The 17,679-nt window shown below is 37.6% G+C and overlaps 2 protein-coding genes across 5 annotated transcripts in view; one reads left to right on the forward strand and one right to left on the reverse strand.

Annotated features, from left to right (window-relative positions):
* Positions 1 to 9,538, forward strand: part of LOC111865684 (T-box transcription factor T) — a 47,595-nt gene extending 38,057 nt beyond the window's left edge. Inside the window, exons 3-8 of one of the 2 annotated variants that reach the window (XM_023853894.2) lie at positions 1,976 to 2,071; positions 4,726 to 4,894; positions 6,068 to 6,202; positions 6,925 to 7,057; positions 8,351 to 8,524; positions 8,892 to 9,538. In XM_023853894.2, coding sequence (XP_023709662.1) covers positions 1,976 to 2,071; positions 4,726 to 4,894; positions 6,068 to 6,202; positions 6,925 to 7,057; positions 8,351 to 8,524; positions 8,892 to 9,517 — 1,333 coding nt within the window. In that variant the 3' untranslated portion in view covers positions 9,518 to 9,538. The remainder of the gene's footprint in view (positions 1 to 1,975; positions 2,072 to 4,725; positions 4,895 to 6,067; positions 6,203 to 6,924; positions 7,058 to 8,350; positions 8,525 to 8,891) is intronic. The other variant, XM_023853895.2, reaches the window with a different exon arrangement.
* Positions 3,295 to 17,679, reverse strand: part of LOC111865685 (venom protease-like) — a 24,964-nt gene continuing 10,579 nt past the window's right edge. Inside the window, exons 6-7 of one of the 3 annotated variants that reach the window (XM_033751918.1) lie at positions 13,967 to 14,129; positions 3,295 to 4,351 (exon numbers count right to left, since the gene is read on the reverse strand). In XM_033751918.1, the coding sequence (XP_033607809.1) occupies positions 13,974 to 14,129 (156 nt within the window). In that variant the 3' untranslated portion in view covers positions 3,295 to 4,351; positions 13,967 to 13,973. Of the gene's footprint in view, positions 4,352 to 8,452; positions 8,522 to 13,963; positions 14,130 to 17,679 lie in introns of those variants that run through there. The other 2 variants (XM_033751919.1, XM_023853898.2) reach the window with 2 other exon arrangements.

Consider the following 17,679-nt stretch of genomic DNA (forward strand, 5'->3'; position numbering starts at 1 on the left):
AAACTAATATTTTGGTATTAAACAACAGGACTCGAATTTTCAACACTGGTATTACCCAAGTCCGCCTTGGACATGACCCTTAGCCAGTTCCGTCAAACCAATAATAGAAAAATCAGACGAAAAGATGCGTCGTCTACTACAGCAACTGATACTAAACTGAATACAGCATACGACATTTTTAAATTATTTTTAAAAATTAGTAAAAGCAATTTTTAATTTGTAACTTTTAGTTCATATATATCTTGTATTTAAATCAACATCTAAAAGTTAGAACACAAATGTACACAGAAAGTAGTCATTTTAAGCTCATGTATGTAAATATGAATACACACTTTACCATTCAATAATGATAATGTGTAAATCACAACACCTGAGGATAACCCTATAAGGGTCGAAACATATAGTGGAACATAAGTTAATAAATGATAGTTGCGTTGACGTGGAATCTGTATTATTAGTGGGGTGGATTTAGTTGAAATAGGACACGGGGTTAAAGTGGTAGGGGCGTGAAGCTGCCCACTCATTTCCAGCTAGTGCCCAGCTCAAGAATGGTGCAATTACACCTCCACTGCTTCGCATGTCTTCATGACACAGTGTTTAATTAGTTAATTAAGGACAGGTGTAAATTTACCCGTTTCCTTTACTTTTAGGCCAGGATCCAATGAGGAGTTCTGGTGCACATTTCAATGAGACCTCAGGTTCCACAAAGGGCGGGATGTTACTTGAATATCTCAGTGACTACCAGCTTCTCTAGGACTTATCTCACAGTGTTAGTCGGTTATTTAGCTTTTTATTTATTTGTAATTTATTTAATGACTCTATCACTAAACAACAGAGAATCAAATGACAGAATGACAGTAAACACCGAATTGCAAAGCATGAGGATGGAAGCAGTTGCACCATAAATTAAGGTACTACCCAGGAATTTTCTTTGAGCAACTGAGTAAAACCACGAGAAACCTCATTCAGGATAATCGGCGCCCCCACCGATATTCTTATATGGTATCTCCCCAGTTGAAGTTAAAAAATCTGCCTACTGATCCAGTCATCTCAGTGACATGTAATGTTACTTTTATTTACTTTATTTTATTTTTATTCTGTGGTCTGGTGGTCAGCGTTCCTGGTTACAGATCCACAGGTCTGGGTTCGATTCCCGGCGCTACCAGAATTTTTTCTGAGAAGTAGTGGGTCTGGAACGGGGTCCACCACGCGACACCCCCTATCCGCAAAAGTTGGCGCTAAACTTCGCCGACTAGCGGCGGTCGCTCGGTCGGTATAGTTCGCTTGCGGACTAAAACCACGGAGTTCATTGATCCACTTAGGTACATAACCATTGAATACAGAAATTATCAGTAGATTACACTGATATATTCAGGGCTTGAGGTGGGGCGGGATGGCATCCCGGTTCTTTTCTAAATGGCTTAAACGCATCCTGTTACTTCTTTGGCAGGAAATGCAATGTACAATACCCAGGGCTTGAGGTGGGGCGGGATGACATCCCGGTTCTATTTTCATTCCACCTCAAGCACTGGATATATTACATGAAATTGTCTTAACATAGGATACATAACAATTAAAATATACACTATAATAAACTAGTGAATTCAAACTAAAACACAATTCCTCAAGATCAAATTGATTATTCCTATCCAGATACTATTCAACAGAATAAAAATAATTTTCTATAAGGAACTTTCTAAATTTATGTTTAAATTTATTAATGTCATGTGCAACTTGCTTCATATTGAGGGGTAGAGAGTTAAACAATGTAATACTGGAATAACATACCCCTTTTTGAACTTTAGTTAGATTTACTAAAGGAATATGAAAGTCCAATTTTTGGCAGGTACTGTATGTTGTAGATTATAAAAGACGCGTGTGAGCAAATTATATTTAATATATACTAACTGTCTGATATTCACTGAAAAGTAAAGAGAAAAAAAAAAGGAAAAAAAAAATGTGCTCTTGCTTCCAGGCGAATGTTTCCAGTGGTGAAAGTGAGTGTGACTGGACTCGATCCCCAGGCCATGTACAGTGTGTTGCTTGAATTTGTACAGATTGATCCACACAGGTAAGAAAGCTACCAGGGGGGATGAGATGGGCAATATATTTAGCACGTATGGGGAGATGAGATATGCCTACCCATAACGATGATGCCACGTGAGGTACCTAGGTATAGATATCTTAAGGAGACAGAATAAGGGTGAGGGTTGAATTCAGTCGGGTCGGGACAGTGATTTGCGGCAGGCTCTTGGTGTCATCAGGATTTTTCTTGGTGGATGGTGGTGGGGGGGAAGGCAACTTATAGTTCGCTTAAAACTTAAATTTAAGCCATACAAGACTATTTTTATTTAGCTTCCTAGAGTATTCAGAATAGAAGAATAATTGAATTGTTTTAATATCTATTTCCTCGCATTTTTCAATTCTGATTTCTTCCCAAAAATAAAAATAAATTGCATATGCCTGTATTCCCCCTTGCTGGCACCCATGGAACACAGTAACGAATATTCAGATTCAAATGTGGGAAATTTCTTCACTAGCTGAACAATTATCAGCTACACAAGGATTCTTCAGCATTGACTTAGAGGCATGAATAAGGATACATATATACAGAAGGAATTATGTATGGCACTGAACTGTATCACCCCACGTCAAATGAACACTATCACTCCTTATATCTTACATAAAATGCACCAAAATTAATCAAGTTTATTCAGAAGAGAATTATATGTGGTAGAGGGATTGGAATGCTCATTGTTAAATAAAGGACATTCATATGTGATATGTTTGTAAAGCGTTCACTATGCAGTAAGCATCAACATAAGTAATCTGATATCACAGTGTCATGTTAAACAACAATATTTGGTTTAGCAATTTGGTAGTGAATGAAAAACACATAAAAATTGTGGATTCTGAATGAATAGAAGTCATTTTCACATTTGTGATAGGATTGATCATTTTTAGACACATTCCAGGAAACCAGAGTATGAACACAGAACAATACACAGTATAATCAAGAATAGTGTCTTCTAGCATGTGATACCATGTAGTCTGGTAGACGTTTATCCAATTTTTCGAGGGAATGTCCTGTCTTCATCTTATACCATGAAGAAGGTAGTAGCATGTTCTTCCAAAAAGAAGTAAACTTCTACCAGACTGCACGGCGATACATCTTAGAAGACATTATTCTTCATATTGTCATGTGTTTCAGTGACAAAGATGCAAGTTTGGATTAGTGAAACAGTTTATTGGATCTTCACTAGTCGTAACTACAATTAATTCTTACACTCTCAAGATTACTGTAACTATAGCACATGTAATGTCGCACACTAAGTCTTCTAATTCTTCTTCTGGCCATACTACTGCTCTCTTAGAACTCTGGAAATCAAGTTACATCAATTCCCAATCCCATATTATCTCATATCCTCTCAGCACAGACCACGCACAGAAAACACAGTCCTATTGTTGTGTAGCACAGACAACACAGAAAACAAGTCACGTGATAGCCATCTTGCCAGTCCATTGGCGAGCTGACTGTTGCGGGGTGTATATGAAGACGCTGCCTGGAAATGCATGGACATGTCACAATGTTTGTTGTAGTGAGAATTTCAGATCTCATAATACATATTCAAGGACACCATTTTACATTTTCTTTTTGTTCTTAGGTCCATTTTGTGCTCCATATCTGTTTAGTGGATTCATTTACATTAATCTCCTCTGTCCTTTGGAATGCAAAAGTTCTCTGATAAAAGCATTTCCATTTAATTCCAGTTTCGTTTTAGACAGTTTTTAACTTTATTACATATGCATTCATCTCTAATAAATGAACCCATGTGGGTCAAGTTACTCCTGTGATTATGTGCTAGTCCATTTGGGCATATGGTATGCAGATAAAACCTACAAGCTCTGCTACTGGTGGTATAATTCTCAGCATCAGTGAAGAAGGGTGAAATTTTACTGCTTAATTCTGGGGGCAATTTGCCTATTTTCACAAGCCCACTGCAGAGTCATTACATTAGATGGGGTGTCCAGTGGGTACATTCCATTATCCCAAAATGACAGAAGCATGATGTACAGGTAGTCTGTGGCTGGTAGATTAGTCATAAAACTTAACATAGACTAAATGGATTGGCATAGCAAACACGCTCTTGACTTGAATTACTGAGGTGCTTGGTTCAAGTCCCAGCTAGGGAATAAATTACTCTGATATTTCATGGTTTCATTCACTCCTACCTGGCACATGAATGGACAGTACCTCTACTAAGCCATGACTGCTTCCTTCCAGATCCTTTCCAGTTTATCATTCATCTAATATCCTATTTGAAACCATTTAGTCCATTTACTGACAGCACTGTAAAATAACCACAGAGAAAGTAGGTTAATACAGGATACTGAACTTAGCTGATAGTTTTGCATTCCCTGCACTCAAAGTTCTGACCTTGTCATAATGTGAGAACTGAGGTTGGTGACCTGAAGGACACACATTGGGTGTGGCCAAGTTTCTAATCTGAGACCTCTGGTACAAGAGGCCAGCATCTTTTCCTTGTACCATCAGCTCCCCATTATATTTTAATGTTTGAAGAACAAAAATATGTAAGTATCCTTTACATATCACACAGTATTTACATCACAACATTCAAAATTTGTCTTCACAGACAGCCCAGATCTGCTTACTATAAAGAACTGTTCTGTGATATGCTTCATGCTCACATGTAACTGTCACAGGTGGAAATATGTGAATGGGGAATGGGTGCCTGGTGGTAAGGCAGAAGTTCCACCACCCAACCCTATTTACATGCACCCAGAGTCACCCAACTTTGGGGCACACTGGATGAAGGAGCCTGTCTCATTTGCTAAGGTGAAGCTCACTAATAAGACAAACGGGAATGGACAGGTGAGTAAAATATTAAATATGTAAATTTGTTTCAGGAAAGATTGAGAGAATTTCTTGAGCAAATATCTGCTAACAATATCTAATAAATGTTTAAATTTACTTGCAATTATTCATTCAGGAAATGATACTCTCTCAAATTGGTGATAAGTCAAAATTATATACACATACTGAATGAATAAACAATCAGTATTAAGACTTCATCATTTACTGTAATTACACACTTCAAATAAAATTAAATATATATAAATGGTTTATTATGTTGTTCAAAATCATGTTGTTACAAAGAACTAGATTAAAATAATAAAATTTCTTGAAGATAATGAAAGTAATTTCAATGCAGCCTAAATCCAATACGAATTTTCCTTTGTTTTTTCTTAACTGTAATTTCATTCTGGAGGCTATGGTTAAGTGAAGATAAATTTACTCATGACATCCATTTTAATTAATTACCTTAAAAAAGTAAGATTTACAGTGAATGTGTATTGAATAAAAGATATTCACCTCATTTTCTCTACAAATTTATTTTAAAATATTTTTTTCTATTATAAATAGTTAGCAAGATACATGTAAAATCATCATTGAATACGTCAAATTTAAAAGGAACCTGAAATTCCTAGACAACTTCACTAATATAAAATTCAATGAAAATCTGTCTGGCAGTTCTTCAGTTGTTCATATATACAGACAGACAGACAGACAGACAGACTGAATCAACAGATGTTCCACATGGTTGATTATACACATCAAAACGATTCAATTCACATCCCATGAGTAACGATTAATTACCTCTGTATGGATTATGGGAATTAAAATCTGATGAAAGTAGAAAAGCTGATGAATCAAGGGCAGTTTAAACAGAAACACAGAAAGCAAGCACTAACCATTTACATCTTTTATAAAAGTTGCTGATATGATGATTATTTGCACTTATCTTCCACTGAAGATGTCTGAGGGAGGAAATAGTTCTCCTGCATGATAAAAACAAATATCATCTCACCAAGCCTTTGAAGCAAGTTCTTTGGGTACAGTATTTTACTATCAGCTCCATACACCCAGAGAAGGCATGTTTCTGCTAGAGCCATGTGAAGTCTGTTTAATTTTTAATTCTTTATTTGGAACACTGAGATTTTATATTGAGACAATATGAAGATTACTATCTTTTATTTTTTGCAGATCATGTTAAACTCTCTACATAAGTACGAACCAAGGGTCCACTTGGTGAAAGTAGGGTCTGAACTGAGGCGAGTCCTGACCTACCCTTTTCCAGAGACACAGTTCATAGCTGTCACTGCATACCAGAATGAGGAGGTGGGTTGTTCAATTAGAAACATCTTCCAATTAAAAAACATAATTTAACTTGATTGTTACCTAGTAGTGTTAACATAGACATTCATGGAGACCACATAGATCCTCAGATCAAAAATACAGCAGAAAGCTTACTTCATCAGTAAATTACTGCCATTCAAGCCCAGCAATAGGAAAATGATGCTTCTTCAGTTACTAACAATATTCTGTTTGAATATCACATAACTTAACTCTTACCATGGCTTCTTGATTTCTCAGTGAAAAGTGAAACTATGTGAATCCTGTTATAATATGTCCACCAAAGGTTACAATTTTTGGAAGAGTATCAAAGGCATTTGAACGAAAAAAAGTACAAGAAATATATAAAGTGAAAGATCTTAACTGAATATCCAGTTTTCATTTTAAATGTATTGTGTTATTCTTCAAAGGAAAAAGCCTGTTAAAATCAGATGAGAAGTATAGAGGGATGCTGACTTACATGCCAAAAAAGGGAATTTCTCAATGAGAAGATACCAGACTAGGCTAAATTCTCTACCTGTTGCATAAACTATTCCTTCATTTTGTTATCATAATATGAGTAAAAAATTTCACACTCTGAATGAAATATCTAGTACTATCTTCTCTGCTAGTTGACCTGTGGTAAGTAAACAATCCTTCCTTTCTCACATTATCCAGTCTATGAGCTAAGAAATGTCATTCATAGGCGATTTTAATTATTGTTGCAGGTTACAGCATTGAAGATAAAACACAATCCATTTGCAAAAGCGTTCTTGGATGCAAAGGAGAGGCCAGATGGTTTCTATCAGCGGGATTTCATTCCAAATTATCCTCAGCCACAACAGCCACAGTACACACAATGTGAGTCCCTGACCATGCATCAGTATTACACAAAGTGCTTCGTTTTAATGTGAGGGACGGTAGTTCAGTCAGTAAGGCAGGGAACTGAATGGTTACAGTCTGGTCCCTGGCAAATATGTGATAATTACTTCATTACCATGTCCAGAATTAGTATCAGTCACTCTCATTACTCATGATTCTGTCACCCATGTTATCACATGTCTATGGTTTTATTTCAGTGTCTTGAGGTGCATCCATGTCCTATCTGTGGCCATAACAGAAGCTGCTGTACATGCCCAGTGAAGTGAACAGGCAGTTTCCCTGGCTCACCCCACCATCTTCACACAGCCACTATGTTTCCTACTACTTATTCATTGTGCTCAGTGTTCTTTCAGTGCATCTCTTGTTTTACATATTTTTGATGTATATGGAAATTTTCAGGAATAAAACCTTCACATATATCAACAGTCAGCCGTACAAGGACTATCCTCTCTCTTGCTGAATGAGAAGCATAGGCCGTTTCTCTCAGGCACATTAGCTAACACTCTATCTACAGAGTTATCCCAATATAACTTGTGTGGACTAGCCAATGTGGCATTGTTGCATAGGCACAACTGTCTTTAACACTTCGTGTTCTAATACAAAGCCTGACTTGCAGGCACAGTGAAGAACTGAACAGCTGCTTCACAACTTTTCATTGCCGGGTGCTAAATTTACATTACAACTTCTCTATCAAACAAATCAAGGTACCAGTCCTGGTGGACTTATCTGTGATATCTGCTGATGCACATTTTTAAACAGTTCAGTTCCTGACTTCTGTGTAGTTGTTTTGAGAATGAAATATGTGACCTTCATGTCATCTGTGGAACAGTTCCTTAATTCCAATTATTCTGCATTTCAAAGATAAACATAAATGGAAAATGGGGCATGGAAGGAAAGAAAATATACAACATTCCATTTCCTTGTAGGTGTCTTCCTCCAGTTAACTATATATTTTCAGTATTCGAAATGAAAACATGAAATAACAGAAAAAATTTATCTCATATAAAATATGACTTGGCAAATTATTAAATTGCTCTAGGTGGCAACACAGACAAAATGTGTAGTCACCAGTGCCTCATGAGATCATACTTTGTACCAAACTGAGACCAGTACCAATGGTTCACCATCCCTGTCCTATTTAATAACGTTTTCTTTTCTAAATATCCTAATCCCATTACCTTTAAAATGTGGTTATCAGACCATGCAATATACAGATGATGCAAGAAGTACAAGAAATGTTGGTTTTGCAACATCACAAAATCTGTTCAACAGATGGCTCCTGGTTCCTGCCACAGGGTGTGTACCCTGGTACATCACATCATCCTGGACTGCCACCACCTCCTCTGGCACCTTGCGATCGTTTTCCGTCTGCCACTGCAGTACGCACCCAGCGTAGCTCACCATACCAGCCACCCCGGGTGAGATCTCACTCGCCACCTCACTCTGGTAAGTAAATTTATCAAGAAAGTGTGAGAACTCAAGTCCAAGCATCATACAGTAGACACCTATTTTCATCTCCAACCAGTTTAGTTCCATGAAGGTTATCAACCACCATTTCTTAAGCATATCCTATTTTCCCATGCATGTTACATTCCAGTTACTTTCAACATTCTTGATTTAATCAACTGTAAGAATATTAAGTGAAGAAGATAAATGGTAAAATTCCTTTTTACATGATGCTCTATTCAGCTATGGTAAATATAAACGTTTTCTTAGCCATTTCTTTTCCAAATAATTATAAGTTTAATTTTTCCCAAATGTAATACCAATAACAAGATGGAATTTATCACCACAATATATTAATTATTTTCAGCAGCTTTTGAGCCTCAGGCTACAACAGCACCAGTCTTCTCTCCACCTGCAGCCAGTTTTGCATGGTCTGTTTCATCACAGCCACTTTCAACAACACTAGGTAGCAGCACCATAAGCTGGCCCTCCACCCCTACCACTCTGTCATCCTCACCCCCTCATGGCCCATCTCCCCATGCAGCTGCCCCACACACCCCATCTCCAACACACCACATCCAGCACCACCATCCAATCATGAACAGTGCCATGCCATCTGGACCCAGTTATGGCAATTCAGGTGGTTGGCACCATGTTCCACCTGGCAGCACAAGTCCAGATATCATCCTCGGCTCTGCACAGACTTACCACCAGCATTACCAACCATCAAACACCACAATATCACCAGAATATATCCCAATAATTCAGGAACAACCGCCAGCACCTTCTGACTACCAGAGTCATGATCCTCTAGGACACCACCATGCTGTGGGCTCACCACAACGCCACACTCCACCCCTCTATGCTCATCACAGTGTTGAGAAAGTGGAACCAGCAATGTCTGAAAATTACAGTGAGGATGGTGGGGGAGGGTCACCTGCATCAAGGCAAGACTGTTGGAGTCCTCTCACCCCACCACACACTGGTATTTAATGCATGAATAACTAGCAACAACTGTGTAGAGATTAATAGGGCTGTGTTGTAATTCAAGTGACTGATATACAGAGTAATCTCTTGCCAATGTGGATGTTTTCTTGTGGAAATGTAATTTTGACATGTCTAATTTAACTGGATATACCTTCAGGATACGTAAATCTGCAGGTCATCAATTACTTTCACTTCACTACCATTTAAAGATGAAATGCAATTCAATTTCCTTTCTTGCACTAACATCGAATACACAAGAAAATAACAGTGGTTGTCCAAATTATTCAAATGTTCTGGAGATGTGAAAAACATTATAAAACTGGGACTATAAAAATGCATCTACGCTTATCAAACTGTGTGTGGTTACATTATCCATCGGTTCATTCTCAGCTATAAGTGAAATTCCTACATTCCACAAATTGAGAAAGGTGTCACAAGAACTTCTGAGCAAATAAACATAATAAACTTTGGCAAGAGATTACTATATTCTTATGAATGTAAGTAAAATATTCTGTTTCTGTTAGGTATTTAAATTAAACTGTTTTATATTCTGTAAGGATAATGTGTATACCTCCAGTTTAGGGTTATGTACAACCCACACAACTTCATAGTGTGTCAACCATAAGATAAGGTACAAATATTTTAAGTTCTGAGACTTCATGAGTGAATTAAAATCAAGTGCCTTGTGTTTTGCTCAAACTTAAAACAGTATCCAGAATTTAGATCACTTTGGGAAATTACAATTAAAATGCTTGAAACAAGTTGTAATCAATTTTGAAAGCACAGAAAGGATGGACCTCATACTGGAGTAAGAGCTTAAGATGACTGTCAGGCATTTTGAACCCAATATGCAGAAATTAAAAGAATATAAATTTATTTATTTTTATTTCAAGCAAAGAAACTTTACCTATCTGTTTAACAGATAATAAAGATTAATGCTTAATAATATACAGAATTAGAGTTACTGATATATCTCTTAAAGGTGCTATGTGTACCACTTTTGGTACTTATCCAACAGTTTGTCATCAGTGGCCTCTGACATTTTGACGGTGCAAGACGAGGCTCAATAATATTTGGTCTCCACTGTGAACTTTGTCAATAAACAAGATTTCAGAACAACTATGAGGCAAACTTATAGCTAACTTTTGATAATTTAAAACTGGACATTAAATTTAAATAAGGAAGTTGGAGAGTGCAAATTTTGAACTATGGTAAATGGTGTTCGCAGACGTGAATAATGAGTTTGGAGATGAACTTAAGATGCTTCCTTCCTTCAAATGCTTCATTCTATACTGTGACATTGGCAGCATCTATGAAGTAATAATTAGTAATTATACAATTCAGTGATTAATTTTTTGCATATTTTCAACTTGTTCAAATCCCCACTATGACAAATTTGTCAGCAATAAGCTGAAAATTTTACATCATCAGCATGTCTGTGATTGTTTACATACAAACAATGTTTCATACAGAATTTGTAGTTATATTCTATCTTCATATAAAATTATCAGTGTTTCAGTAGACAAAACATAAAACCTACATATAAACATAGATTTCATGTGACTACCATGTTGTTGCTTTATACTCTATGAATTGAAAATTACCTTACATAAAGTAGTCCACCTCAGATATCTGAATAGATATCAAGCTGGTATTACTGATGGCAGAAAACTGAAAGTTATACAAATGAAGTGGCTTCTAATACCATAATGTTGATAGTCACTTTCATTAAAATTCACTCATTAGTCAATAGGTATCTAGGACAGAAAGATAAGAAAGGAAATAAAAGTAAACAACTTAAGACCCACAGAGTAAGATAATGTAAAGAGGATTGGAGATATTTTTAAGAGATATTTACATTAGGATTAATCTAAAATTTGATGCTGTAGTAACATGCCACCTATTAGTACTAGAAGTGGATGTAGGAACCACTTATCATCAGTAGTACAGCAATCATGAAAGATGCTAATCATCAACGTGTCTTGGGTCATTATCATCAATAAATACTTACTTCACTTTCAGTTTCGAGAGTTCTCCAAAGTGCAATGAGGTACACAAAAGATCTCTGATTTTTGATCACAACAGTGGACATAACGTAAATATAGTTACTCCGCAGACTTGAAACTAGATGTCGGATGGCTCCAAATCATAACATGAAACAAATAATTTTGTTACATAGCTATTCTTGTTGTTGCTTTGTATAGCAGCATCTTGTTTTTAAGAATATGTGTGACAGATATCCATTCATAATTTTAAATAGCTGAATAGCTCAGTCAGTATAGCAACCAGCTAGGGTTGGGGAGCCAAGTAATCAGGGTTCAATACCTGGCAGGGGGAGCAGTTTTTATTCTTCTCTACAGCATCCTGTCCTGTCCTGTCCTGGGGACCAGGTTTCCAAAGGGCTCTGTTGCTGAGGTTAAAGCAGAAGGAGCAAAAAGGTGACCACTTCCTCCACCTAGTGCCCATATACACCTTCATGGCATGGTGCTTAATTAATTAAGCAAAGGAACATATTTACCTTTACCTCAATGAAATGATTACAAACAGAAAGAATAGTAGCTTGTTTAAAAACACACTGAAGAAAAAGAAAAAAAGTATCATGCTTATTTCAAGAACTGAGTGCAACTAATACACACATACAGATAATAAAAATACTGCTTCAGTATTGTGGTGTCATGAAAGTATGATAATAATATCATATAAATAAAAGTTCCTAACAGTACCACTCTTGCAGTAGTGGCAAGTTCTGAAGGCTTCCAAGCTGTCAGAGTAAAATTTTGTCATGAGTCATGTGGGACTCAGAACCAAGAACCACTGTGCTGGTGAGGACCAGCAGCCAGCCAATCATTCAGTCCACTTTTCCTCCTGCAACTGGAAGTAATAATGTGCCTGAAAAACGTGTATCTTCACACAATTCCATTTCTCTCCTATGATGAAAAGCACATTGTGTCCCTAAAAGGGGCATTTTCCTACCATTCCTATGTCCCAAATTGTGTCCCATCTCCTTACCTTCTCCTGTGGGTCTTTGAAATCGAGCCTACGTACCCCAAAAAAGAAACTGGAAGCATTGCATGGGACTGGCAATAAACACTAAACACTAGTTTCAAAATTGGCAGAAGTTTAGTTTTAGTATAAGTACTTTACTTTTTTTTTTTTAATTTAAAACCAAAGACTTGGCTTGAACCCAAATGTCACAAGTGTCATAACTCAACATCACTTAAGTCATTATTTATGAAAATATAGGTCAATATTTCATCTTTCCAGAGGGCCAGTCTATATCTTGGTAACATATTCTTGCATTACATGTGCTGTGAAGGAGTCATATTTTCATCCAATAACAATATGTCAAGAGAACCAAGTAAGTATTTATTTTTTAAGATCAATATTTAAACCAACAGATTTTAATTGATTCTGCTATATAATGTTTGCTCAGTTTCATAAGAAGATATAAGTGCACCTTAAAACAGTAGTTGCAATGGTCGATACACATTCTTCAGTGACGAGTGAAAAAATTTACTGTGGCATATACGACACATAAAAAAATTCTGGAGTGTTCAAGCTTTTTTAAGGTTCAAGAAGACCTGGGATTGGATATAAGAAAAAATAAAATTGGTACTCATATTTAATTCTCAGGATGAAGAAACCTCACACAAAAAAGTGGATCATTGGATCACATTGAAAAGTAAATGTATACTCCATCTACTCTATTACATCACCTCAAATTTATATTGAAAATGTGAGATTTGAGGATCTCACAGCTGTAACTATGAAATGCGCTATCTTCTGTGATGTAATACCATTTAGTCCAGTAGAAGTTTAGCAACATTTTGGAGAAACATATTCCCCCTTCTTTGGGGCTGAAGAGTAAACTGGGTAAGTATGCAAGCAATAAGGTCCTTTTTAAACTTCTATCAGACTATATGGCATCATATCCCAAAAGATAGTACAGCAAAAATTCGGTATCTGGCACCTCCAGGACCAAAGGGTTGGCAGATATCATAATTATCTGGGTATTAGAATATTATTATACCTAATATGTACATTAGTGTACCTAGCAACCTCATGGACAGACCCAACCATTTAATATTCCACTTGATATCTCTTCCTGTTTTCTCTGCCATGCTTTCTATTCCTTTTTCATCATTACTTATGTAACATGGTGTATATGTAATCTTAAAGTAACCAACTAATATTTCGCTCTTTTAATTATCATATTCACAATTAGCCAATTTTTGGTTAACAGAGCTTTTCATATCATCAAATGCCGGACATTGCAGCTTTGGCTATACTTTCATGCTGAAAAATTTGAATACTTCAATATTTCTGAAACTTGGATGTTTCCCATATTGGTTTAATAACCACAGACAATGGAACCCACTGAATAAAATTACAAGCAAACAAAGTGATACAATTGGAACATAAAGACCAGTGTCACACCTATATATCAATACATACCACACAGTTATCTCAGGTGACTGTTTATCCAGTCTACATATGATGACACTCTTGAATAGACTCCAGGGAAAGCTTTGTTGCCACAACCAATACCTGAAGACACAATGCCCACCAAGATGTGGACATCACCTTCCCGAACCACAAGTGGTCCTCCTGAGTCACCCTGTGGGGCAACAAGACACTAGTTCTACAAAGCACATTAACATTATGGATTAAAACTGTTTGACACAGGATAAAGCTGCATGGTACATGTTATATTTGTATTTTATTAACATCCATGGATCATTATACATTACATAGGACAAGTCATATATTTTCTATATACAATACTTGATCATTATAGTAAATTAAAATAATAAAATAATAATGATAATAACACTAGTATATTAATTTTAATGCACACACAACACAGCAACACACCTTAATACACTAATCCCACTGTCCCAGCACAAGACACATTGCAAATTTTGATCTCCTTCAAGTAACCCGTGCAAATATTTCCCTGTCACATAGTGACCTAATTCATGGAATAAACAATAAAGCTAGACAGTAGACATTCCCATGATTTGCACTAATATTCAACAATCTACAAATTAATCATTCTTAAAATATATGGTTACTAATGACAGGTAATNCTAGTGTGGCTACCGCAGAGTTGTACTGAGTTGTACTGAGTTGTACTGTGACAGCCGCCGAGTCGAGACGTAAAGTCAGCCAGTCAGTTGTATTGTGGCATTTGGAGTGTACTATTTGTGATACTGCAGATAGCAGTAATCGTCAGATTGTGATTTGGGGTGATTGTAAGAGCGAGTGTGAAATAAAATTCGCTACATCGAATACATCGAGAATTTATTTGTCGCGATATACGCCCGATACGCGACAATATAAAAACAATGATCAAATAGGAGTTTTTTCAAAGCATTCCTAAACTTATATAGTACTAGTATCTCTAGTATATGCCATCTACTTTGGGAATGAGGGTATGTGATTGTCAGCCATCCAGTTCATCAGAAAGCTGCTAGATTCTATTTTCAACACATTTGTGGTACACATATGCTAGTGTGAAACCGAAACATATTTACACAGGACTTTTCTTCTGTAAGGTTGCAGATACAACATGTGATGCATCCTGGTTGATAGAGTAACTTGGCTTTACCTGTGGTGGCCTATGTCTTATATCTCACTGACAATGCAGTGTATACACCCAGAAATAAATTTGCACATTATATGAGTAATGCCATACAAAAAGAGTTAATCATAGGTTGCATATGTAATTATGTCATTCAGTTAAAATTTTTTTTTAAATTCGCATAGTGGGGGTGGAGTCCAGTTGGGTCCAGTCGGCATGGTGGCCACTGACTGGCCTATTGTAGCCTGCTCCAGGTGATTATGATGATGGAGAATTTGGTGGAATGTGAACTGTGCAATGGTTCCTCTCTGTTAAGTTCCTTGGAGTGGCCTCTCCGGACACCAGGATGCGAGCCGGTCCTTTCTTCCCTGCTGACGTCAGAATCACGTGTCTCCCCCCCCCCTCCTTAGCGTGATTGCGAGCCTTCGTGGTAAGTCAAGATAAGCGATCGTTCTCTTCTTCCCTTACATCTTCGTCTGGTAACATCACTACGACTAAATTTGGTTTTGGAATAATTAAGTTGAGGATATTGAAATTTTGTTTCGGCACGTAGCGCGGAACGAAGGGGGAGAAGCAGCCCTCACAAGCTAGTCGGGGTTGGCTGGTTTGTGAGGTAAATGTTTGAGTTTCTTGGGTCAAACTGCAAGTAAGTGACTTACTGGATTTGTGTACGCCATAAGGCGTATTGGCTTTGGTTGTATATGCCGTGTGACGTGGTTTAGTTGATTTGCTGCACCACAAGGCATGGTGGAATTTTGGTTTTGGTTAGAGGTTGTAATAACCAGTAATTGCCCTTCAGGCGTGGTTCACCTGTTTACTCAGGTTATCAATGTACTTCCTTGTGTTAGGAAAAGTTGATTGAGTACATGTGTACTGGATGTTTTTGGATACGCCATGAGGTGTGGCACAGTTGATTTGGTGCACCACCAGGCGCAGTGCAATTCTGCTTCAGTCAGCCACTGTATGTAATAACCAGTAACTGCCCCTCAGGCATGTTTTATTTGTATACTCAGGTTATCAATATACTTCCATGTTTTAGGAAAGTATTTGAGTATATGTACACTGTGTCGCCATATGTTCCATACTAGCTCCTGCCTAGTCGATCCGCCCAGCTTGGCCTGTCGCACTAACCTGGGTTTTCCTCTCTCAAGATCCCTTACCCAATCTTGGGGAGGCATACTGCACCACGCCAACAAGCAAGTCGTTTCTTATGAGCCTGTCCCTTACCCGTATAGACGGGGGATATGGCTCAAATGAAGATAGGCAGGGGAACTGAAATACACAGATAAAACCTGTCCCAGTGACACTTGTCCACCACAAATCCCACTTGACCAGACCCAGGTTTGAACTCAGGCCGTCGCAGTGGGAAACCAGCGACTAACCGCTTGAGATATGGCGCGGCCCCTATGTCATTCAGTGTGTTTTCTCACATAACTAAGGATTAATACATATAAAACAATAGCTTTGCCCATTATTTTACATGTATACAAAACTGGAACTAATATACTTTCAAAGCAGAGTTCTTCCTGAGAAGCTCATGGTCAATCAGATAGTAATTCCCGCCTAAAGGTATATTTCTCTGTTCACGAGTGCCTCCCACTCATCTCTATCTGGAGCTAGATGAATCAAGTCCACACCCCCACACCCTATTTGTTCTAAATCCATTTTAATGTTATCATCCAATGCTCATCTCTCCTATGCATGCTACATGCCATGTCCATCTCATCTTCCTAAATTTGATCACGCCAGTAAGTTTTCATGATGGGTACAAATTATAAACTGCCTCACATGCAATCTTGTCCACTCCCTTGTTGCTTCCTGCCTCTCACTCACTCATGGAGCTGAGCCCTTCTCGAGAATCTGCCACTTGTGCAGCTACTCAAGAACTTCCCAGTACTTTATGGAACCCAAAGGTTCATTGCCGTGTACACAAGATCCTTCCACTGGTCCCTATCCTGAGCCACATCAATTCAATCCATACCATCCCATCCTATATCTTCCTGCCTCTTAGGTCCAAATATTCTTGTCAGTGCCTTGACCACAGACACTCTCAATCTGTTCTTTTTCCCTATGAAAAAAAAGTTTTATTGCCTATAAAACAGCAGATACAATTACAGCTTTGAACATTAAAATATTTACATTTTTAGGTAGGAGAGATGAAGATGAAAGATTCTATTAGAATAGTAGCAAGCATTGCCTCAGTTCAATCTGTATGGATATGAAACAGCGTTAAGAGAATTTTTTACCTCAACTGGTCACTTACATGACAAGGTAGTTCACTGTTTATATCCTTCACACAAGATTAGCAGTATAACATTAAGGTTAGTTAGTTATTTAGAGAGGGTGGGTTTCCCCATGCACCGCGACCAGTTTGATCTATTGTGCTTCCCTCTATGATATTCTACCAGTCTCTATACCCTACCGATAAATGGTGCATACCATCAGTCCCGCCGAGCAAGTGAGTTTGGCCACTTGCTTAGCGGTGTCTATAATGCTTCCCCCATCTATCAGAGGCCTTAGAGACTATTGTTGGGCGGGAAACGTCCTGGAATTTGGCTCAGTGATCCCCTTTGGGGATATGAGG

This window comes from Cryptotermes secundus, unplaced genomic scaffold, assembly GCF_002891405.2.
Source record: "Cryptotermes secundus unplaced genomic scaffold, Csec_1.0 scaffold19, whole genome shotgun sequence".
In the NCBI taxonomy this organism is placed as follows: Eukaryota; Metazoa; Arthropoda; class Insecta; order Blattodea; family Kalotermitidae; genus Cryptotermes; species Cryptotermes secundus.